The 24,214-nt window shown below is 49.0% G+C and overlaps 1 protein-coding gene across 1 annotated transcript; it reads left to right on the forward strand.

Annotated features, from left to right (window-relative positions):
• Positions 1–529: 529 nt before the first annotated feature.
• On the forward strand, positions 530–11,172 carry LOC149402392 (uncharacterized). Its single transcript, XM_089608352.1, has 5 exons — positions 530–625; positions 683–935; positions 986–2,370; positions 2,456–2,683; positions 11,098–11,172. Exons 1-5 carry the CDS (start codon positions 530–532, stop codon positions 11,170–11,172), a joined length of 2,037 nt encoding a protein of 678 aa, XP_089464478.1.
• The last annotated feature ends 13,042 nt before the right edge of the window (positions 11,173–24,214 follow it).

Below are 24,214 nucleotides of genomic sequence, written 5' to 3' on the forward strand. Positions count from 1 at the left end.
TCAATTGCATAGGTTTGCTTGATCACTTGAGAGAGGTTTGTTGTTCGAACCCGAAACCCCCCGACCTAGTTAGCTCCGGTGAAGTCGTGACCCCTACCTTCTCTTCATGCAAACCTCGTATATAATTCTCTGCTTTAGTTTTACTTATTACTCTTGTTACAAACATTTTCTTAATTTTACTTAGAGTTAATTAGTATCAAGTCTTAGGAAATCGATGTTTCACTAGTCTCTGTGGATACGATACTCGAATTTACATTCTATATTACTTGACCGATACACGTACGCTTGCGTGCGCGAGTTGTTTCGCAACAAGATTTTGGCGCCGTTGCCAGGGACTAGTCTACAATAGCGATTGAATTTACTTACTCTTGCTATTTAATTTCTTTAATTTTGTTTTCTAACTTTTTGTGTCACTTTCTTGCTTTTGAAGGTGTATGCGAAAAGACGGGTCATCAGCTCTCATTTCAATCAACTCCGAGATCGAAAAATTTTGCAGGAAAAATCGAAAAAGAAATCAAAGGAACTAGCAATGGAAGAAAACAAGAACAACGCCGAGGAGCCCAAGACCCTATTACAATACGGGCTACCTCCGACCGATGACACACAATCGGCCATTGTTCTTCCGGTTCTTGCGGGTAATCAAAATTTCTAAATCAAGACCGGTGTGATCCATATCGTGCAGCAATCCCAATTTTTGGGATCATCGGTCGAAGACCCACAAGACCATCTCACCAACTTCGTCGAGATCAGTAACACGTTCAAGCTCCACAACTTCTCTGACGAAGCAATCTGCCTCTGCCTTTTCCCGTTCTCTCTGCGGGATCGAGCCAAAACTTGGTTCAACTCGCTCCCTCCTAGCTCCATCACTTCGTGGGCGGACTTGCGCGTGAAGTTCATCTCGAAGTTCTTCCCATTTGAGAAGATGCATAACAGGCGTAATGAAATCCATTGTTCTCCAAGTTTGATGGTGAGTGTTTATTTGAAGCTTGGGGACACTTCAAGGAGACGCAGCGGAAGTGTCCTAACCATGGCATCCAAGGGTGGATGACGGTGCAAATCTTCTACTGCGGGATCTCTCCTTCATCACGCACCCTCGTCAACACCACTGCGGGAATATCCTTCTTCCAAAAGACCGAGGAAGAAGCTCATGCCATCCTTGAGGAGCGCGCTTACAACAATGACCAATGCCCTTCCGAGCGAAGGATTCAGAAGCGCGAGCCAGTCACGCCCGAGATGGAAGTGATAAAATCTCTCGCGGCACAGGTGGCCGACCTCACCAAAATGTTCCACAAGCAGAACGCCACAGTTCAGGCTGTCCAAGCCCCTACTCCCGAGCCGTGCTTCTGGTGTGCCGACCCTCATTCTAGTGACAAGTGCGCACAATGGGACAATGGCCAACAAGAAAATTTCGTCAACAATCGGCCGCCCAACCAGAGTTATAACAACTACAATCAAGGCTCGAGGAGAAACTATCAGAATGGGGGATGGCGCGGTCCCCAAAATAACATGCCGATGCAACACGCACTGCAAGCTCAGCCTCGACCACCTCAGAATCAGCCCCGACCACTACCATATCAAGACCCACCATTCCGAGCTTACAAGATCGAGACCAATTTGGAGGAGCTCATAGATAATCTGACCATGTCGACGACCGCCTTTGGGAACTCCACCACCGATTTGATGAATGACACGAAGATGGCACTCTTGAATCAAACGGCTGAGATCCGAAATCTCGAGACGCAAATCGGGCAACTATCGATTGCCGTGAACTCGCGCCCTCAGGGAACTCTACCGAGCAATACAGATGTAAACCCGAGGTCACAAGTCAACGCCATCACCCTCCGAAACGGGAACGTGATCGACAGCACGGACAAAAAGAAAGGGAAGGTTGACGAGGAAAAACCATCTAAATCGAATGCACCACCTCCACGTCTGCCCCCGGTCATGCATCCAAAGTTGCCATTTCCTCAACGACACAAGGGCGAGAAGCTCGATAGGCAGTTCGACAAATTCCTCGATGTGTTCAAGCGACTCCGGATCAATATCCCGTTCGCCGACGCCCTTGAGCAGATGCCGACTTATGCAAAATTTCTGAAGGACATCCTCTCCAGCAAGCGAAAGAGCGAGGATTGTAGCACAATTACCCTCACTGAAGACTGTAGTGCCATCATTCAACAAAAGCTTCCACAAAAGTTGAACGATCCGGGGAGCTTCACTGTGCCGTGTTCAATTGGCGACACTTTCTTTAGGAGGGCGTTATGCGACAGTGGGGCAAGCATCAACTTAATGCCAGACTCCATATTCTGGAAACTCGGCATCGGAGAAGTGAAGCCGACGAGGATCACGCTTCAGATGGCACCGTTCCATCAAGTATCCATGAGGAGTGATAGAGGATCTTCTCGTCAAAGTCGACAAATTCATTTTCCCCGTCGACTTCGTGGTGCTTGATATGGAGGAGGACCGCGACATTCCAATCATCCTCGGGCGGCCATTCCTTGCAACCGGAGGAGCTCTTATAGATGTCCGAAAGGGAGAGTTAAAGCTAAGGGTACAAGATAAGGAGGTCATCTTCAACATATTCAACACCATTAAGTACCTGAGAGCTAGCGATGACGTGTTTCGGATCAACATGTGCAATTCCATCATCACTGACTTCTTTAACCGATCCGAGTACCCACTCAAAGTATGTCTTTTGTGTTGTCAATGGTGCCCACAAGAAGAGTAGTAGTGTCTATTTATGTACATTTGATGTAATATAGTCTCACGAAGACTCTTGCGTGTAATTGCTGAATCATTAATAAAAGTTGGAACATTCATTTATTCTTCCTTCTCTGTTTGAAGCTTTATGATAAACTATAGTCTTTAGTCCTTAAACCAACCTAACAACGTATGAAGAGACAAATGTAGATTTGCATGAACAAACTCATCATGGTTTGCTTAAAACTATATATTCGCAATCTAAGGATCAAAGGACTATTGATCTCAGTACAATTGTTAGGAGAATCTATGATGTCTGGTTATGGGACATTGCGAGTTGGAGACTCTATAGTTCTTCTTGAAATCTTCTACAGGTACTAAATTGACCAGTGCACTTCTATCGACAGAATAAGAACAAACCATTTAACCTCTTATGTCCCGAAGTCACTACGTATGAATTCCATCATGCTTACCTCAATCCTGAAATGAGACATGTCATTTCATAGCTTACGTATTCTCATTTGAGTAAGTCAGAGTTCGGATTCAAGTTGTGATTTGGACAGGACCTATTGGTGAAGTACTAAGTTATGAAAATGTCATGAGTAACTCTGTGAAGATCTCATAGATATGGAATTCATGTACAAGATTGCTGAAATGCAATGTATATCACCTCATGCTTTGTTCCTTGGAATGTGAATAAATGAACTGGTCAGTGTCCAAATTGAGTCATGACTCTTTTGGATGAATCAACAAGACTTGTTAGCTCCTCGTCTATACATCGTTTCTAACTTATTCACAAGAGAAAAAGGAGTTGAGGAAATAAAAGCTAGAACGGTAAAATTTTAATTTTGTAAATCCCGTCTAGCTAATGATATCCCTGAAGGGTGTTATCGGCCCGACGAGGTCCGACGGCGCGATCGGCGTTTCGGGCGGCCGGATGAGCTCGTCCGGCCAATTGCCGGCCCAATTCACACGGCCATTGGCCGACCCAAGCAATTCACTCGGCTAATGGCCGAGTGAGCCCACAGCCAGCCCATCACGCTCACTCGGCCAATGGCCGAGTGAATCTCAACCGGCCCGTCAAGATTCACTCGGCCAATGGCCGAGTGAACCCTCAGCCGGCCCACCAAGATCACTCGGCCAATGGCCGAGTGAGTTCCCTGCCGGCCCAACAGCTCACTCGGCCAATGGCCGAGTGAGTCCTTTCTCGGCCCAGGCCTTTCACTTGGCCAATGGCCGAGTGAAACTCATCCGGCGTCCAGCCTTTCACTCGGCCAATGGCCGAGTGAACCTCGTCCGGCGTCCAGCAGCTCACTCGGTCATTGGTCGAGTGAACCTCCCTCGGCGGCTAGCACTTCATTCAGCTATCGGCCGGCCGAGTCTCACTCGGCCGATGGCCGACTCAACCTCACTCGGCCGAGGGACCCTCAAAACGTCCCTTGGTCGCCTATAAATACCGGGGTCCCTCCCCAGGTCCAGGTAATCCAATTTTGAGCCCCGAAACGCTGTCGAATTCATAACTCACTCGTTTCACTCATCTTTGGCCTCTAAACACTCAAACCCTCTACAATCTACCTCAACCCTACTAATTTGGGCGTCGGAGAGGTAAACAGAGGCAACCCCTCTGTTTCCCCTTTGTAGTTCACGTATTCTCTACTGCTTTCCAGGTATCGAGACGAGGTGAGCTTCACCCACAGCTAATGGACGACTTGGGATACCAAGTCCGACACGCTCAAGCCCGAACGCGACCACTTGGTCCGGCCTCGGGTCGAACCGTTTGGGGCTTCTAAATAGTTGTCCGAAAACGAGCGACAACATTTTGTCGCTAGAAGGAGGGGACCACTGACCTTAGCACGCTCTCCCTTCCATTCCACGCTCTCACTACGTCTACGACTCTCGAAAGATGAGTCACATTCCCACGACCTCCCTTGGCACTCGAGCGACGAGCTCGAGGTACGGTCTCCGAAGCCTCGCTCACCGTCTTGAAGGGCGACCTCGTGATAACGAGAGCCAGCCCCAAGACCCGGCGAACGACCCCGAGGCCGCGCTCCGAGAGGACACGGCCCAGCGGCTCGCGGAGATTCTGGACCGTCCCGGAGTCGACGGCTCACTCATCGCCAATCTCCTCGGCTACGATGTCGAGGATAGGTCCGCCCGAGATGACTCCGACCCCGACTATGTGGGGGAGTCATGGACCAATGAGGCAACGCCAAGCCTTGCCCCGTCGCGGTCCGAGAGGGCGAGCGGCGACTTGGCCGGACCGGCGAGGCAGCAGGCGCGCTCATATTCCCGGGGACTCGCCCCTTCGGTTCCAAGAGGCGGCCGGACACGGCCCCTCGCCGAGGAGAGAGGGACTCTGGTGGACGATGGGGCCGATAGCCGAAGCGCCCGCCGAATGGTCCGACCAAGGGCGACCTCGCCCCGCCACGCGCCGAGTGTGGACCTTAGAGAGCGCCTAACGGCGCAGAGAAACTCCCAAGGGGAGGATCTCCGCCAAAGGCTCAATTCTCGGAAAGACGCTCTCCCCGCCAACGCCGGAGACCAAGCGTCCAACGAGCGCCGACAGGCGACCCACGCGGTCCCGGCAGCCAGCCCAACTAATGGGCTTGACATGGTCACGATGATTCAAAGCCTCCAAAACCAAATCATCGAGATGAGGGAATCAGGGAGGCAAAGGCCTTACGGAGGGATCGAGGAGTCATACTCTCCCTTCGCCGCTCAAATCCTCGCGCAGCCTTGCGTGGGGAACTTCAAACTGCCGTCCATCCCCACTTACGACAGGCGGACGAACCCAAACTTCCACATCCAACACTACGAGACGTGGATGTTGATGCAAGGATAGTCGGACGCGACCCTCTATCAAGCCTTCAGCCTGACCCTTATGGGGTCGGGATTTGAGTGGTTCCGAAGCTCGAGACCGGGGAGCATCTTGTCCTTCCGAGCTCTACGTGAGGCTTTCCTTGCACGATTCGCCACTCTCGTGGCGCAAAAGAAATCAAAGACCCACCTCCTCTCCATCCGGCAAGGGAGAGACGAGACGTTGAGACAATACCTCGCTCGCTTCACCGAGGAATCTCACAAGGTCGAAGGTGTCGACGATAAGGATGCCGTCACGGCAATCACCGAGAGAGTTCACACGAGCGACTTCCTCAAGTCTATTGTCGGAAAAGTCCCGCGGGACATGGCGGAGCTAATGTCGAGAGCCCGCACGTATATGGGAATCGAGGACTATCTCGATGGCCGAGACGGCCGGAAGTCAGGAGGGCAGGGTAGTCACCGCCGTGACGACCAAGATGGAGATCGCCCCGACCCTCGAAAGAGGAGGAACAAGGGAGGCCAGGCTCCCTCCCCGGGCCGAGACCATCACATGTCGATAGCTTCCGAAAGTTCTCGACATTCACCCCCTGAGTACTCCGCAAGAGCGGATCCTGACTCTGCACCGTGACAAGCTAGGAAGTCCAACTCCTCTCACGAAAGATCCTGCGAAGAGGGATCGAAGCAAGTTCTGTGAATACCACCAAGATCACGGGCATCTGACGTCCGAATGTTACCAACTCAAGCGTCAGATCGAGGCCCTGATACAAGATGGGAAATTGAAAGAATATGTCCTGAGAACGATCGGGACGGCCGCGGCGCACGGTGAACGCCCGCGGCAAGAAAGGAAGGGTTCGGCGACGGTGATCGTCACGGATCGGGCCGCAATTGAAGAGCCGGAGAGCTCGCAACTGCACGTGGTGGGCTCGATCATGGGCGGCCCAGAGTTCGGAGACTCGGCCACGCAAAGGAAGAAGTACGTACGTGAAGTTTCCCAAGGGAAAATAGCGCACTACATCAACCACACGTACGAGGCTCCTCCTCCGACCCCGTTCGAGTCCATGTTCTTCACTGGCCAAGAGGCGGCACGAGTCCTCCACCAGCACAACGACGCGATAGTCGTCTCAGCCCCGGTCGCCAACAACCTAGTCCGGAGAATCCTAATCGACAACGGAAGCTCCGCCGATATAATCTTCAAGTCGGCGCTGGACAGGATGAAGCTATCCGGGATGAGACCGACCCTGATCTCGACTCCACTCTTCGGATTCTCCGGGGAGAGGGTCATGACAGAGGGCACCATCGACCTCCTGGTGACCTTCGGGACACCGGGGGGGCTCGAGGTCACCCACACCGTGTTGTTCTTGGTCGTGGACCAACCCTCTGCCTACAACATCATAATCGGCCGCCCGACCCTCAATCGGTTGTAGGCCATTACGTCCACTTACCACCTGATGATGAAATTCCCGACTGATAAGGGAATAGCCATGATGTTGGGAGACCAATTGATGGCAAGAATGTGCTACATTCAAGGCATGGACGGGAAAGAAAAGGGAAAGATGGTAAGCACCGTCTTCCAGCTCGGGGACAAGCTCCCATGCAAAATAGAGGAAGGAGGCACCTTCGGAGAACTGGACCAAAGGGACGATGTCGAGCGTCGAAAGGTGGAGACACCGGACGACCTCGTTCCCGTCGTGTTGGACGACGCCAAGCCTGACCAAGTAGTCAAGGTAGGCGCCCAACTCCCGTCCGAGGTACGGAACCAGCTCGCCGCCTTCCTCCGTGACTTCAAAGATGTCTTTGCGTGGACACACGCCGACATGCCGGGGATCGACCCCGAGATAATGGTTCATCGTCTCAACGACGACAAGAGAGTGGCTGAGCGCGTTCAACCACGACGGGCGTTCAGCGGAGAGAGGTACCAAGCCATTGGTGAAGAGGTTGACAAACTTCTCGCCGCCGACTTCATCAGGGAGGCGGAGCACCCCAAGTGGATGTCCAAAGTGGTAATGGTCAAGAAGCCAAACGGGAAGTGACGGATCTGTATCGACTACAAAGATCTCAACAAAGCTTGCCCGAACGATAGCTTCCCTCTCCTGAGGATCGAGCAACTTGTGGACGCTACGGCGGGCCACGAGTTGTTGAGCTTCAAGGACGCCTACTCAGGCTACAATCAGATCCGCATGCACGCGCCGGATCAGATCAAGACCACCTTTGTTACGAGCCGCGGACTCTACTGCTACAAGGTCATGCCCTTTGGTCTCAAAAACGCGGGAGCAACGTATCAAAGGTTGGTGAACCGAATGTTCGCCAATCAAATTGGCAAAACTATGGAGGTCTACGTGGATGATATGCTGGTCAAGGGCCTCAAAGTCCATGACCACGTTCGAGACCTTAAAGAGATGTTCACAATCATGCGGCGCTACAAGATGAAGCTCAACCCCAACAAGAGCGCTTTTGGGGTTGAGTCCGGAAAGTTCTTGGGCTACATGGTGAACCGTCGCGGGATTGAGGCCAACCCTGAGAAGATTAGGGCGATCATAGAGATGAGGTCGCCGCAAAAGGTGAAAGAAGTACAGAGTTTGTCGGGAAGGATCGCCGCCCTGACGCGATTCATCTCCAAGGCAACCGATAGGTGCCAACCGTTTTTTAAGGCGTTGAAGAAGACCGACGGATTTGTGTGGCTGAGGAGTACGAGGAGGCGTTCCGCGAAATGAAAGCCTACTTCAGCTCCCCCCCGTTCCTCGCAAAACCGAAGGATGGCGAAACCTTGTATGTCTACCTCGCGGTTTCCGATAGGGCCGCGAGCGCAGTTCTAATACGCGAAGAAGACAAGGTGCAATGGCCGGTCTATTACGTTAGCAAGGCGCTCCTCGACGCCGAGACCCGATACCCGGAAATCGAGATATTGTCCCTCACCCTTGTCATGAGCGCGAGAAAGCTCAGACCCTACTTCCAAGCGCACCCCATCGTGGTACGCACGGGACATCCCATCGAGAAGGCCCTGCAAAAAGGGACCTCCTCTCGAATGGCCATATGGTCCCAGGAGTTGGGCGAGTACGGGGTCGAATTCCAACCGAGAACCGCCATCAAGGGCCAAGCCCTCGCCGACTTCATAGCCGAATTCACAAGCGCACCCTCAACTGACGAGGGTGAAAAAGGCAACGAGAATAAGGAAGACAAGGAGAACGACCACAACGAGTCGTCAAAGAAGAGGACCAACAGCCCGATAGGGCCGGTCAAGGACTTGCACGTAGATGGCACGTCAAATGCCCGGGGGGCTGGCGCCGGCGTTGTGCTCACAAATCCCGATAGGGAAAAATTGAGATACGCCCTGCGATTCGAGTTCAAGGCTTCCAACAACGAGGCGGAGTACAAGGCTCTGATCGTTGGCTTGGAGCTGGCGAACAAGCTAGGCGTCCAAAACCTGCGCATCCACTGCGAGTCGCAGTTGATTGTGAATCAGGTTAAGGGCGACTACGCCGCTAAAGAGCCAAACATGATCGGGTACTTGTCAAAGACCCAGAGGAATCTAGAGGCCCTGTCTTGGTTCGAGATCGTCCAAGTTCCCCGAGAGGCGAACATCGACGCTGACGCCCTGGCACGCCTTGCATCCGGCGTAGACGAGGAGGGAGAAGGCAGCGTTCCGATTGAAGTGTTGACTCGACCCTACGTCTCGAGGGGCGATGTAGGTGTAGTTGACGGAACTCCGCCCCCCTCATGGATGACGCCGCTCGTGGACTTTCTTAAACGAGGAGTCGTCCCCGAAGACAAAGAAGAGGCCAAAAAGCTGAGAAGCTTGGCGCCGAAATACACAATGAGGGAGGATAACTTGTTCAAGAGAGGCTACTCCATGCCCCTTCTCCGCTGCTTGACCGAAGTCGAGGCAAAGAAAGCGCTCCGCGAGGTGCACGAAGGGGTGTGCGGGAACCATGCCGCCGGACAATCTTTGGCACTAAAGCTACTGAGGCTCGGATATTTTTGGCCTACCTTGAAAAAGGACTCCCACGAGTGGGCCAAAAAATGCGACAAATGTCAAAGGTTCGCCCACATCCCGCGCCAAGCGCCGTTCCCGTTATGCCCGATCGTCGTGCCACGACCCTTCGCGAAGTGGGGAATCGACCTCATCGGTGAGCTACCCGTGGCCCGGAGGCAATACAAGCATGCAATCGTGGCAATCGACTACTTCACAAAGTGGATAGAGGCCGAACCGCTGGCGAAGATCACCGAGGCGAACACGACGAGCTTCATCTGGAAGAACATTGTCTCCCGCTTCGGGATCCCCGCGTCAATTGTGACTGACAACGGAAAACAATTTGACAACACGCGCCTCCGAGACATGTGCGAACAATTGGGCATTAGCAAGACTTTCTCTTCTCCCCACCATCCACAAGCCAACGGCCAGGTCGAGGCGGTCAACAAAACGATCAAAGAAAACTTGAAGAAGAAGCTTGAAGAAAGAAAGGGGGCTTGGGCCGACGAGCTTCCCATGGTCTTGTGGGCATACCGAACCACCGCTCGAAATGCGACCGGCGAAACCCCTTTCGCTCTCGCGTTCGGCGTCGAGGCCGTGGTACCCGTCGAGACCAAGTTGCCAACCCTGCGCATCGAGGAATATGAAGAAGCCGCCAACGATGACGCAATCAGGCTTGAGCTAGACCTCATAGACGAGAAGAGGGCAGACACACTCACCCGCCTTGCTGCACAGAAGAGGAAGGTCGAGAAGTACTACAACTCCAAGGTCAAGCTGCAAAAGTTCGCCGACGGAAGCCTCATCCTTAGTAGGGTGTTCCAAAACACCAAAGTACAACGGGCGGGAGTCTTGGGCCCCACCTGGGAAGGTCCGTACCGCGTGCGCCGAGCCATCCACAACGGCACGTACGAGCTCGAGAACTTAGAGGGACTCGTGTTCACACATCCGTGGAACGCGGAACACCTGCGGCAATACTACCAATAGAGGCACTGCTTCCCCGACGTTCGTTTATTTTCATCTTGTTTTCAATTTTAGCAACAAACAATTTTCAGTTTCAAGTAAAGCCAATGGCTTGGGAATGTAATTTTGAACTATAGTACATGATAATTGAATTGCATTTTTCATCTCAAAGCCTTTGTCCTACGATGTTATAATTTCTAGTCTCCTCTATGAGTACACAAGAAACTCGAGGGGCTAATAAGGATAACAGGTACACTTTTCTCGCGCGACACATTCGCGCGATTCTGCGTTTCGCGCAACGAGAGGTAGCGAAATGTCGGCAAGTCGGATCCGCGCTCCGGACCTCCAATCCCACACATCCCACGTGCGGCGCCTTCGCACCGCTCAATAATTCGCGCACTGAGAGGTAGCGAAATGTCGACGAGTCGGATCCACGCACCGGATCTCCGACCCTACATGCACAAACCGACGTTTCACGCACCAATAGGTAGCGAAATGTCGACAAGTCGGATCCACGCTCCGGACCTCCGACCCTACATGTATCCCGCGCGGCGCTCCCGCGCGATTCCACGCCTCGCATGCCGGCGTCGGTTGATCACATCCGCGCACCGGATCGTTGATCTTGGCAGCCCACCCATGATGCGATGTGCGTACAGATAGGTATCACATTCGCTGGGAACCACGCTCGCCTCGAGCCCGTTCTGGCGCACGACACGCACGTCGACAGGTAGCGTACGCACCGGCAATTGGGCGCGATAGTCGTTCAGCTCGCACGCGCCGATAGGCTGCGAGTCATTAATGAACGATGAAAACTCGCATCCGTTCGACGAAACTGGTCTAGCCAGCGTCCGCGGAAAGCCTCGTCGCCGGGTATGGCACTAAGCCGTGCAAACCGGTTACGCTAGATATAGTAAGCCAAGTTCGTAAGACGCGCACTAATTGGATTGCGCGAATCGATTACGCTAAAGCATAGCAAGTTGAGAAAATAAGACGCATAACTGATAAGAAAAGATTTAACCAAAACAAACAATGTCACATAAACAACCCAACAAGAAAAACACACCGGATGTCAAGAAAAAGAAACATAACGAATACCCGAAAGGAAACGTAATGCGAGCGCTAAACAAATGCGCGAAGTTGGCTACTCTAAGCCAAAGTCGATCTGCTCCTCATCATCCTCAGGATAGGGGGCTCCCGACCCGTCGGTCGCCTCTCCGTCAAGCAGGCGGTTCGTCGATTGAGCTATCTCTGCGGGAACGTGAGAGAGCGGGTCGTCCGCCGGTGGCTCATCGTCCAAAGGGGGGAACATGGCGTCGAAGAACGAAATCGTGGTCCCACGAGACGCGTTCTCCTTCGCGGTCACGTCTCGGACCCGTATGGCCGCCTCATAACGAGCCACCTCCAGCGCGAGGTCCCAATCGTCCTCCAAGTCTGTCTTGGATCGCACGACATCGTCCTTCTCCTCGACGAGGGTCTGCACCTCCGCCCGCAAAGAATCCCTCTCCCTCTCGACCTTGACCCGAGAGATCTCGCTCGCCGATAGTCAAGCGTGGACGATGCTCAGCTCCTCATCCCGGCTCGAGAGTGCCGCCTGGAGCTTCTTCGTTTCCCCTAGGAAGGTGTCAGCCGCCTACTCTGCCTTCTCCCGGGATGCCTGCTCAGCCATACGAAGTGATTTCTCGGCCGCCGATTCCCCGCGAACTCGCTCCAACTCCTCCTCGAGCGCTTGAAACTCTCGGGCAGTACGGACCCCCGCTAGAGCGGCAGCATGGGCGGCCGCCGCGCTCTCCTTGTCATTCTCCATGATCTGCATGTGCCGCAACAGGTCTCGGAGAATGCGGTAACTTCGCTCTTGGCGTGCGAGCATCTGTGGAAACAAGTGACATACGCATAATCAGAATAAGCATAAGGATTACACATGAGACGAGCAAACGAATCGTACCTTTCGGGCGTCTCCGATCCCATTTTGGAAATGCTCAAGGTCGCTCATCATCAGCAGACCCTTGAAATCCCGCAGAGAGGTTTCAAGGATCCCTCGAGAGCACTGGTCCCTCAGCTCTGCCGCCTCCGCTAGGAGCATCGAATCCATGGTGTCCGGCACCGCCGATGTGTGAGCGCTTGTGGCCGGATGGTGATCCGAAGGAGGTCGATGGCGACGGTCGCTTGTTGGAAGACATCACCTCGTTCCTCTCCCGCGGTGGTGACCCCCCGTGGCGAGCCTTAGCTCGGGGATGAGCCGTGGTCATAGCTTCGGCGGTAGGCGCCACTCTCGGCACTTGCGTGCGCGATCGATGTCGTCGGGCCATGGTATCTGCAAAGGAGAAAGTGTGTCAGTCAGTTAGAACATAACAATAAGCATAGACAATGGAAAACAGCAATAGCACGAAGGCACATATACGGTTAGTATCCCCCGCGTCGGGTAGGGGAGCAGACGAAACCCCCGCCTCGGACTCAGGATCCTCCACGGCCTCCGCTCCGGGTCCGGAGCACTAAGGATCTTCGTCGATGGGAAAGAACCATCCAGTGGTCGCCATGAGGTCCAGGGACTCAAAAATTGACCCCTGCCGCCTTGAATCTGGTACTGCTCCGACCACGGTCGCAAGTTCAGAGCTCTCGATACCGTGGTCGTCCGGGAAGTCGGCCGCGGGGCCGAAGGTGAGAGGTGCCGTCCCGAAGGCAAACTCGGACACCCACACCCAAGGGTAGCGATGCTTAGAGGTTAGCTTGGCAAGGATAGGAAACCGCTTCCAATGCTGAACCTTATAGAAGCCAGATTTCCCGGGAACGTCGAAGATAGCCACGAGGTTCCTAGTATCATCATCGGCCGTCACGGCTCGGCCCTTCGCTCGATGCAGCATCATGTGGCAGGCGGCCACCATGCGGTAGAAGGATGGAGACATCTGAGGCGCGTGAATATTGAGACAGACCAAAAGATCCTGGATCACAGGCTGGAAAGGCAATCGCAGCCCCCCGCGGAGACTCGCCTCGTGAACGGCGGCGTACCCCTTCCGAGGGCGAGTCGGAAGATCATCGGGCAACGGTCGCAATAACGATACGGCTGGCGGAATGCGAAAGCGCTTTCTCAAACCCCTGAAGCTGGCAAACGAAAGATAACTCGGGAAGTCAACGCCGGAGCAGTCGAAGCCATCTCGAATCGCTATTTCCCCGATAGGGAACGACGAGGCACGTTCCTCTTCCTGCGCTGTCAAGCTGATTGGGGCGATCGATAGAGCGCGGCAACTCGACGCCTCACCCGATCCCTCGGCGTTGGGAGCGGCCCTCGACCCAGGGAGTCCCTCGTGATGCTCCCTAGAATGGGTCGCTCGAGCCGTAGTGTGCGCGTTTGGCCCATTAGGACCCATTTCCCGTGTGTTGACCGCGGGAGGCGGCCTTGTCGGCGCGTCCGGCCCAGTCGTGGGCCCGTGACGCGCATCGGACGCTCGAACCCCAGGGTCAATCTCGGCAAGGGCCGGCCCAAGCACGTCCCCCTCACGCCCTTGGAACGATGGGTCGGCCATGTGGCCCTCGTGTTGGGCGTCCGGCCCAAGCATGTGGCCCGGCCCGAGGAGAGCCGAACCTCATCCACCTAGGCCCGGCCCAACGGGCCCTAGGGTTTGCAAGGGAGCCAGGTTGGCCGCCTCTTCCTCTCCGGCAATGGGTGGCCGGTGCACCTCATCTCCGGCGCCGGCGCCCCCACCTCCAGCGCCGGCCGCCGCCGGCGGCGCTCCCCCGTCATGTGCGCGCCCCAGCCCGGTTGGGGCTGGTCCACCTGGGCTCCTACGGCCGCCGGCCACCTGCAGCACAGCCCCACCCGAGAGGGCGGGGTCCTCCCCGGCATCAACGCCGCCCCCGGGGGCGTCCTTCCACGCCAGCGCGTCGTTCCCGGCGCCCATCCCGCCAGACGTGCCACCCCGAGGCTCGCCCACTCCTCTGGCGTCCTCCATAACCTGCCCGACCCCTCTAGGACGAGGGGAGCCTTCCCCGGGGCTGGGATCGCCCCAGACGGCGTCGACCCGGCCGGGCGCGGCCCCCTCTACGCCGGCGTCGGCCTCCTCGGCCATGTCGGCATGCTCCCTGGTCAGGCTCGCCGCGCGCGCCTCTGCAAACGTCCCTACGGGGATGGGTCCACCACAGACAGAGCCGACCCAGTCGGTCGCGGCTCCCCCGATGGTGGCGCAGCCTCTCTCGGCCCCATCGGCCCCGCCGGCGCTCGTCTCGGCCGGATTCGCCGCACACGACCCAGCAAGCTCCCCACCGGGGCTGGGTCCACCGCAGACGACGCCGACCCAGCCATTCACGGCTCCCCCCGTGGTTGCGCTGCCTGGCTCAGCCTCCTCGGCCCCGCCAGCGCTCACCTCAGCCAAGTTCGCCGCGCGCGGCCTGGCAGGTTCTCCCTGGGCGGCCGCGTCACCCGCGCGCTCGCCCTCCAAGCCGCGCCTGGCCTCCTCGGTCGCTGGGTGATCATCCTCGCCCGCCAGCCAATTTTCCACCGTGGGGAAGTGCTGGGCGTCCATGCTCATCGTCGCTCGGTCCAAGAAAATCAAACCCAAGTTTGGGAGAGATTGGTGGTCAACCGGGGGCGGTGAAAATCGACCTAAGAAATCGTCTAAGGTCTCACAAGGGTCGTCAAAAAGGAGGGAGATGAGATCCTCGGGGGGCCCATTAGCCGACATGTGGTTGGGGGACCCCATCGGCACGTGTAACGAGGAACACGTCGTCGGAAAAAATTAAAATAATGGCTAAAGGAAGCGGGCTTACAAATTGATGACGGGACGGTCCGGCGAGACGGTGAAGGGCGGAGTTTGCTTGAGTTTACCACACGGGCTACGCCCGGCGCCAAACTCGGGGGGCTAATGTTATCGGCCCGACGAGGTCCGACGGCGCGATCGGCGTTTCGGGCGGCCGGATGAGCTCGTCCGGCCAATGGCCGGCGCAATTCACTCAGCCATTGGCCGACCCAAGAAATTCACTTGGCTAATGGCCGAGTGAGCCCACAGCCGGCCCATCACGCTCACTCGGCCAATGGCCGAGTGAATCTCAACCGGCCCGTCAAGATTCACTCGGCCAATGGCCGAGTGAACCCTCAGCCGGCCCACCAAGATCACTCAGCCAATGGCCGAGTGAGTTCCCTGCCGGCCCAACAGCTCACTCGCCCAATGGCCGAGTGAAACTCATCCGGCGTCCAGCCTTTCACTCGGCCAATGGCCGAGTGAACCTCGTCCGGCGTCCAGCAGCTCACTCGGCCATTGGCCGAGTGAACCTCCCTCGGCGGCTAGCACATCATTCGGCCATCGGTCGGCCGAGTCTCACTTGGCCGATGGCCGACTCAACCTCACTCGGCCGAGGGACCCTCAAAACGTCCCTTGGTCCCCTATAAATACCGGGGTCCCTCCCCAGGTCCAGGTAATCCAATTTTGAGCCCCGAAATGCTGTCGAATTCATAACTCACTCGTTTCACTCATCTCTGGCCTCTAAACACTCAAACCCTCTACAATCTACCTCAACCCTACTAATGTTGGGCGTCGGAGAGGTAAACAGAGGCAACCCTTCTGTTTCCGCTTTGTAGTTCACGTATTCTCTACTGCTTTCCAGGTATCGAGACGAGGTGAGCTTCACCCACAGCTTAGGGACGACTTGGGATACCAAGTCCGACACGTTCAAGCCCGAACGCAACGACTTGGTCCGGCCTCTGGTCGAACCGTTTGGGGCTTCTAAATTGTTGTTCGAAAATGAGCGACAACAAAGGGTAAACATAGATAATATTCAATGGATCCATTCATCACAATGAAGTGGAATTCTTGAGTAGAAAATAAATTCATTTGAACCGAGAGATTCTCAGTGTCAACTCTACAGTGGAGTCAGTTGACATTAATCTAACTTGGAAAAGGTTTGTGAACTTTTGAGTCCAAGTATGTTAGGTCAAGCTTTGTTCATTTGGATCCATGAGGCCACTATCACAAGTCATTTCGAGTAGGATTAGTTAAACTAGAAGCTAACTCAAAACAAGAACTAGACAAGTTTTACGAAAATTGTCTAAAGGGTATTTTTGTCTTTATGGACATGTGATGAAATGAATGTCAATAAATAAGTTTTTTGACATTGTCATATGATGACAAATGACTTAGACCACTCGGCCATATTGATGAATTTGGGCCTTGAGGATTAAATTCATTTCATGGAATTTTACTTGAAAATTCTTAATGGGCTTTTCTTATGTTGTCATGAACAAATGAAGAAATATCTAGAAGCACCTTCTAGAAGCCTTACACGTCCAAGTCAAAGAGAAAGAGAGATTATTTTGTGCATTGATGTATAAAGATACTTGCCAAAAGAAAAAGAGGAAACAAATTTCTCTACATGGAAAGAGATGGGCGGCCAAAGCGAGAGAGAAAGCAAAAGAGGAAACAAATTCAAGGCCTTCTAGAAGCACCCTTGGCCATGTGACATAAGAGACAAAGAGGGAATATTTCCTCATGAATATGTGTTATTCTATAGAAAAGGAAACTACCTTGTTGAAGGTAATTCTTCTCCTATAAATAGAGCCCTCATTCTTATTGTTTCTCATCTCAAAGTTTTAGAGATTGAGAGCTTCTCTCTCTAGACTTGGCCGTCCACTTATCTCTCTCTCTCTAACTCTTTTCTTTTTTGTTTTGGCACCTAGATCTACATTTAACCTAGCGTTTATTTTAGCTCCTCGACTCTAAGACTTTTTCTTGAGTCATTTTGTTTAAAAGTGCCCACACACTTATTCCTTCTTACCTCGAATGAGTTATGTGATAGAAACTTTTGTGGTTACTCGAGTTCTTGAAGAGCGAAGAAAAATGAGCTGCGTGGGGAGACGAGCGATTCAACCTCCACAAGCTTCTCAACGATCAAGATTCATAAAGGTTAGTAAACGTGTAATCGCTTTTAGATAGTTTTAATAATAACATGTGCTTGCTCTTTGTCTAGGTTAGTAAAATTGTTTTAATTGTTTAAAAGAAAATTTTTATTTTCCGCTGCTTGCTCGAAGCATTAAATCTTTTCTTAACCCTAGATCAATTCCAACAAGTCTGTCTCACTATGGTGATATAACGTAGTACACCTAGTGAAAATGAGAACCATCTCATATTAGCTAGCAATCATAGGTACATGCACTTTCATAACTATGCTCACTAACTACCTATTTTAGAGGAGCTTTGGCCACATGGACAGCCACTGATTGTTTCATGCATGAGTCAATCCAATATTTCGGTTAAAGAAAGTTTAGTCCCACGCCCTAGCAGAGTCCTAGGCCACACTATTGTCAATGGTGCCCACAAGAAGAGTTGTAGTCTTTATATTGTACATTTGTTGTAATAAAGTCTCATGAAGACTCTTGCTTGTAATTGCTTATTCATTAATAAAAAGTTGAAACGTTCATCCATTCTTCCGTGTCTGTTTGAAGCTTTATGATAAAACATTAGTCTTTAGTCCATAAACAAATTAAACAACTTACGAAGAGACAAATGTAAATTTGCATGAACAAACTCTTCGTAGTTTGCTTAAAACGATATATTCGCAATCTAAGGGTCAAAGGACTATTGACCTCAATACGATTGTTAGGAGAATCTATGATGTCTGGTTATGGGGCATTGAGAGTTGGAGACTCTATAGTTCTTCTAGGTATCTTCCGAATGTATTGAATTGACCAGTGCACTTCTAGAGACAAAATAAGAACAAACCATTTAACCTCTTATGTCTCGAAGTCACTACGTATGAATTGCATCATGCTTACCTTAATCCTGAAATGAGACATGCCATTTCACAACTTACGTATTCTCATTTGAGAAAGTCAGAGTTCGGACTCACTATGTGATTCCGAACATGGCCTATTGGTGAAGTACTAAGTTGTGAGAATGTCATGAGTAACTTTGTGAAGTTCTCATAGATATGGAATTCATGTACAAGACTGCCGAAATGCAATGTATATCACATCATGCTCTGTTCGTTTGAGTAAATAAATGAACTGACCAGTGTCAAAATTGAGTCTTGACTCTTTTGGATGAAACAATGTGACTTGTTAGCTCCTCGTCAATACATTGTTTCTAACTTATTCACAAGCGACAAAGGAGTTGAGGAAATAATAGCTAGAAGGATAAAATGGTAATTTTGTAAATCCCGACTAGATGATGATATTCATGAAGTTTAAAACTGATAATATTCTGTGGATCCACTCATTACAATTAGGTTGAATTTTTTAGTAGACAATAAATTCATTTGAACCGAGAGATTTTCAGTGTCAACTCTTTAGTGGAGTCAGTTGACATTAAGCTAAACTTGGAAAAAGTTTTGTGAACTTTTGAGTCCAAGTGTTTAGCTCAAGCTTTGTTCATTTGGATCCATGAGGTCACTGTCACGAATCACGTCGAGTAGGAATAGTAAAACTAGAAGCTAAGTCAAAACAAGAACGAAAATTGTCAAAAAGGTATTTTTTGTCTTTTGAGACATAGCATGAAATGAATGTCAATAAATTTTTTGACATGGTCATTTGATGACAAGCAACACTCGGCCAAAATTAGATTTATTGGGCCTTGTGGATTAATTTCATTTCATAAGAATTTCATTGAAAATTTTTAATGGGCCTTTTTCATGTTGTCATGAACAAATGGAAAAGCTTCTAGAAGCCTTTTCTAGATGGTTTAGGCGCCCAACATACCCAAAGAAAGAGAGAATATTTTGTGCATAAATGTATCATGATACTTGCCAAAAAGAAAAAGAGGAAACAAATTTCCCACACATGCATAGGGAATTTCGGCCAAGAGGAATCAAGGGAGAAGCAAATAAAAGAGGAAACAAATCCAAGGACTTGCTTGGCAAGCCTTGGCCGTGTACCTCATGAAAAAAAGAGGAAATTGGCTCATCAATATGTGATATTCTATAGAAGAGGAAACTATCTTATTGAAGGTGAAACCTCTCCTATAAATAGGAGCCTCATTCCACACATTTCATTCATCCAAGTATAAGAGATTTGAGAGACTCTCTCTCTAGAACTTGGCCGATCCTCTCTCTTTCTCTCTAGTTAATTTTCGGTTTTTGTTTAGCCACCTAGGTCCTCATTTGACCTAGTGTTTAGCTCTGCGACTTCAGGACTCGTTCTTAAGTCGTAGTGTTTAAAAGAGCCCACACACTAATTCCTTTTTATCTTGAGTGATTTAGTGATAGAAACTTTCGTGGTTGCTCGAGTTAACGAGGAAAGGAAGAGAGACGTGCTGTGAGGGAGACGAACGTTGCAACCTTTTCCAAAAGCTTCTCAACGTTCAAGCTTCTAAAAAGGTTAGTAATCTTTTATGCTCATATTAGTTTTTATTTACATGTGCTTGCTCTTTGTCTATGTTAGTAAAAACTGTTTTACTTGAAAAATAAAATTTTTAAAATTCCGCCGCTTAACGAAGCGTTAAACTTTTTCTTAAACCCTAGATCAAGTCCAACACACACATAGATCCACTCCTTCCACCTATCGTCAGAGACACAACCTTGGTATTGGAATAAGAAAATCCATTTTGTTTGGAATGTCAAACATAGCATTCACGAAGAAGAGTGGTTGACACGATGGGATCTTTCATCCTCACAGTATTGTGTCAATGTTGGAGGCCTAAGACTAAATATAATTTTAGTATTTTAATGTTCCTAGTATTGATCATTAATCTAGGTGGCACACTCGGGTTTTCTAAATCATATTAAAAACTCAAGTGATTCTAAGCTACCCTTAAAAATATAATTTTCGATATAGCTTAGTTATTAGGAATTTTGTGACATCTAGTCTTGATTATCCTAATAGTATTCCTTCAAGGAGAAGTTTCCAGTACAGAGGAAAGGCGCTAGGCCTTTTCACAACCTCTCCGCTTAGCCTCTTATCGGCTTGGTGACAAAACTCTCTAATACGTTCAACTCATTTATTAAAACTATCCTAATCCAATTCGATAAATTTAAAAAAAATTAAAGCCCAAGATTACCATTAACCCACGATACAGTATCTAAGTTATAGCATTCAAACATGGCAAAGCAATTAAATAAACAAGCACAACAAGCAAGTATGGTTCGATTCGGTTTGATCGTGTCGTATTTGATTCTTAATAAACAAATCAAGATGAGCCCAATCCCATTGGCCAATGGATTCTATATGGACCCATATCTATGTCCCATTTAAAAATAAATCAATACCAAATTATTTATTTTTCCATGTTTTTAAATAATTAATAAGGCCCAGCCCATTCAATTAATTAATTTTAAAAAAAAATTATGAAGTGGGGTCGCATGGCATCCGGGCTCAAGCTCGGATGAATCATCAAGCCCACCCGCCACGGTGGGACTCGACATGATGGCATGGACCATGTGCCAGGAGGGCAGCACGGCCCATGAGGCGCAGTAGCAGGGGAGAGGAGGACAGCAAGTCCGCCTCTTTTGGTCATCGGCCCCACCACCATGGCGGGGTGGATCTTCGGTCGTGGAGGCCCTCCTTCGGTCCTTCACTTCTCCTCGGTGTGGGTCCTTCTCAAGCCGATCGTTTTGATCAATAACATCGTTCGTCAGATTACAACAAATAATATAAAAAATTACAAAAAATCTATACCCTCTGAATTTCGGGTTTACAAAAAATCTAGAAAAACGAAAATCAAATATTCTACGATCAATCCGGAATCACAATTCACATAATCATATATTGAATTGCACGAAAAACATAATCACATATAATTTCATTCAAACCATATTAAATTTAATCCCAAGAACGAATCGATTAATTAAGTAAATCAACTAGCTCTGATACCACTTGTTGGTGATTATGCACCCATATAACCACGCGGAAAATTAGTTACACTAACAAGAGCTAATTAATATTGATTATATATAACGAGATCTAGATTTACTTTAATTAATATAAGCATGAGAGAAATATTAAGCAACCGAATTAAAGAAAAGAGTGATTAGGAAAAACTTACGGGTATCTCCTTAGCTACAGAATCTTCAATGCGCTCTTCAAGCTTTCGTTTCGCATTCCTCCGACTCCTTCTTCAAGCTTTATCTTACACATTCAGATCTCCGGGAATGGCTTTAGTATTCTCATCACATGGCACTCAGACAATGACACTGTGGTCTTTCGAAACGTATTCTCTAAGAAGAATAAGAAGATGGTGTGGGTACACTCTGAATCTCATTATAACTCTGATTTATGACTTCAGATCGTACCGTGTTTATGGGAATGGAATTACGAAATTCCGAGGGAGACGGAGAGAGAGAGAATTTTGTCCAACACAAGGGAGTTGGTCGAAATTTTTAGCTATCAGCTTGAGTCATTTTTGCTTTCTCTTATACCCCTACTTATAGTGGTAGAAATGAGATATTCTACGAATCTCCTAGATATATTTTATTCTCCTTGATTCTTTCCTATTTTGTAGTTAACTATGAACTGTTGGATCTTGACTACAATATACCAGATCATAATCTAGCTAGGATATTATATTTCTTTATTCTTCTTATGTATTTAAGGAATCTAGATATTTGAGTAAAGAGGACAATATCTTATTTCCCTATTTAATAGAGAGATTATCTCTACCATTATTATTCTCCTAGATATTATCAAATTAATAATGAGAGAGAATAAATGACAGTATCTTATTTTCTTATTTAATGGAGAGAATATCTCTACCATTATTATTCTCACTCTTATTTAAGTAGTTATCTGCTTCTTTTCCACAAATCTAGCAACTGATTAAAGGGAGAATATTGGGTATTTCTACCCAAAGTAGGCGCCAAACATGACTGGTACTGAGCCAAGGAATTTTAAATTTTACAGTGTCCATAAGGCCCAACTTAAAATTCAATTAATTATTTACTTCATCCAACAATAAATAATTAATTCCACAATAAATATTTAATTCGGCAAATAGACAAGTTTTCGAATAAATGTTGCTAAACAATTTACAGCTGTGAGATAGTAATAATAATATTCATTAATACTAGAGAGTTCTTATCCGCATTTATCAGAGCCGAATCGGGGATTATGGACCTAGTAATAGGAGCTTAAAAAATCGATTCGTTTAATCTTGGTCAAATACTCCACTATGTTAGCCAAGACTAAACCCTCCTTTATACTAGAATTATATTTACTCATCGTGACGAGTGTCCACTGATATAGTCAGTTCGTGATCAAGATCCTCCTAATATTTAGGATAAATATAAGGAGAATATTTAGGAGAATATTTATGAGCATATATTTTCCTAAATTTCTTCAAGAGCAAATATTTTATACTAGTTTATAAAATAAAATCCCTAGATATTGATCTGACAGATAAAAGAAAAAATAGGATTCACTTGTTGAGATCAAATGGCTGAGATTTAATCCACTAGTGTGAACACAATAAAAGGAAATAATATTTTGGAATATTCTATAAAGATACCTTTTAAACTGCTATAAATAGATGGCTAATGAGAAGCAAATTTTAACCTAATTGCCAAGGAATTTCGTGGCCTCTCTCCCTTGAGTGTGCCGACCTAATTCCTCTACTCCTTCTCCTCGGAATCGCTTCAATTCCATTCTTAGAAATAAGAGAGAAAGATCGGAAACACCCCATTTTCAGATCTAGTGAGGTATAACAAAGTCCACTCTTTTGTCTTATCTTCCTCGAAGATTACATTTCAGAAGACTTTGGTGTCATCACATCGAGTCCTTGAAGGAGAAGTTCCAGATCTGATCGTCTGGAGGCTTGTACGTTCAAGACGAAGACGGATTGTAAAAGCTTTCGGTTCGTGAGCCAAAAACTGTAAGTTTTCTTAAACTCGTCTTTTATCTGATATGGTTGCTTGATGAAGTTTTTTATGTTTAATTAATTAAGCAATCTAGATCTTGTTTAATAACCATATTAATAATTAGCTCTTGATAGTGTAATTATTATTATCCACATTTAATTGATTTTTAAGGTGCAATAATCACCAACAAGTGGTATCAGAGCAAGATGATTACTTAATTAATCGATTTGTTTCAGTAATTAATTTTAATATGGTTTTTATGGACTTATATTATGATATGTTATTCATTCAATTCACTATGATATGATATGTGAATTGTGATTCGTGGTTGATCGTAGATTTTTTATTCTCGCTTTTCTAGAATTGTTAAACCTTAAAGTCAAAGGGTATATGATTTTTATAATTTTATTTAAAATACTTGCTTTAATCCGATCGTCGTAAAATTCGGAGGGCTGACTACCCAATGCGAGATGAGATGACGGTCCAAAGTGATAGGTGCGTTGATCACGCGTAAAACTCCTATTTCCCGAACAAAAAACTGACGAGTTCTCAAGTATTTTAATGGTTTTTAGTAGGTTTTTGAGTAATTACAGGTTCAGAGGAGCATTAGAGCATCTACAATCAATTTCGTGGAAAGATGATGGGATTCAGAGTCAAAATGGTCAAAATAGAGTAAAAAATGAGATGGGCAAAAAACTTGGCGAATACGCGCGCCGCGTGCCTTCTACCGCGTGTCGCGGGAAGACAGAATCCGAGACCATGCACCGCGTGCCTCTAGTCGCGCGCCGCGCATACGGGGACACAAACCATGAAATCGCACAGAGTCTTATGCGCGGAGCGCGCATAACCTGGGGCTGAGTCAGCACGCCGCGCATCGACTACCGCGCGCCTCCGGATTACTGGAATAGGAAATTAGGGTTTTCTGAAGATTTTTGACCCTTGGATCGAATTGGAAGGCTCAGATCACTCCGAAAAACATAGATTCGTGGCTAAAAACACCTCTTGTAA

This window comes from Urtica dioica, chromosome 3, assembly GCF_054948205.1.
Source record: "Urtica dioica subsp. dioica isolate 48M chromosome 3, U.dioica_male_clone48M_v1_H2, whole genome shotgun sequence".
In the NCBI taxonomy this organism is placed as follows: domain Eukaryota; kingdom Viridiplantae; phylum Streptophyta; class Magnoliopsida; order Rosales; family Urticaceae; genus Urtica; species Urtica dioica.

Excerpts from the sequence above, each read along its gene's own strand:
- LOC149402392 (XM_089608352.1), top strand. The coding sequence starts at position 530 with ATGGAAGAAAACAAGAACAACGCCGAGGAGCCCAAGACCCTATTACAA. Across the intron at positions 626-682 it reads AATCGGCCATTGTTCTTCCG|CAATCCCAATTTTTGGGATC; the intron begins GTTCTTGCGGGT and ends CATATCGTGCAG. Across the intron at positions 2,371-2,455 it reads AGATGGCACCGTTCCATCAA|GAGGACCGCGACATTCCAAT; the intron begins GTATCCATGAGG and ends CTTGATATGGAG.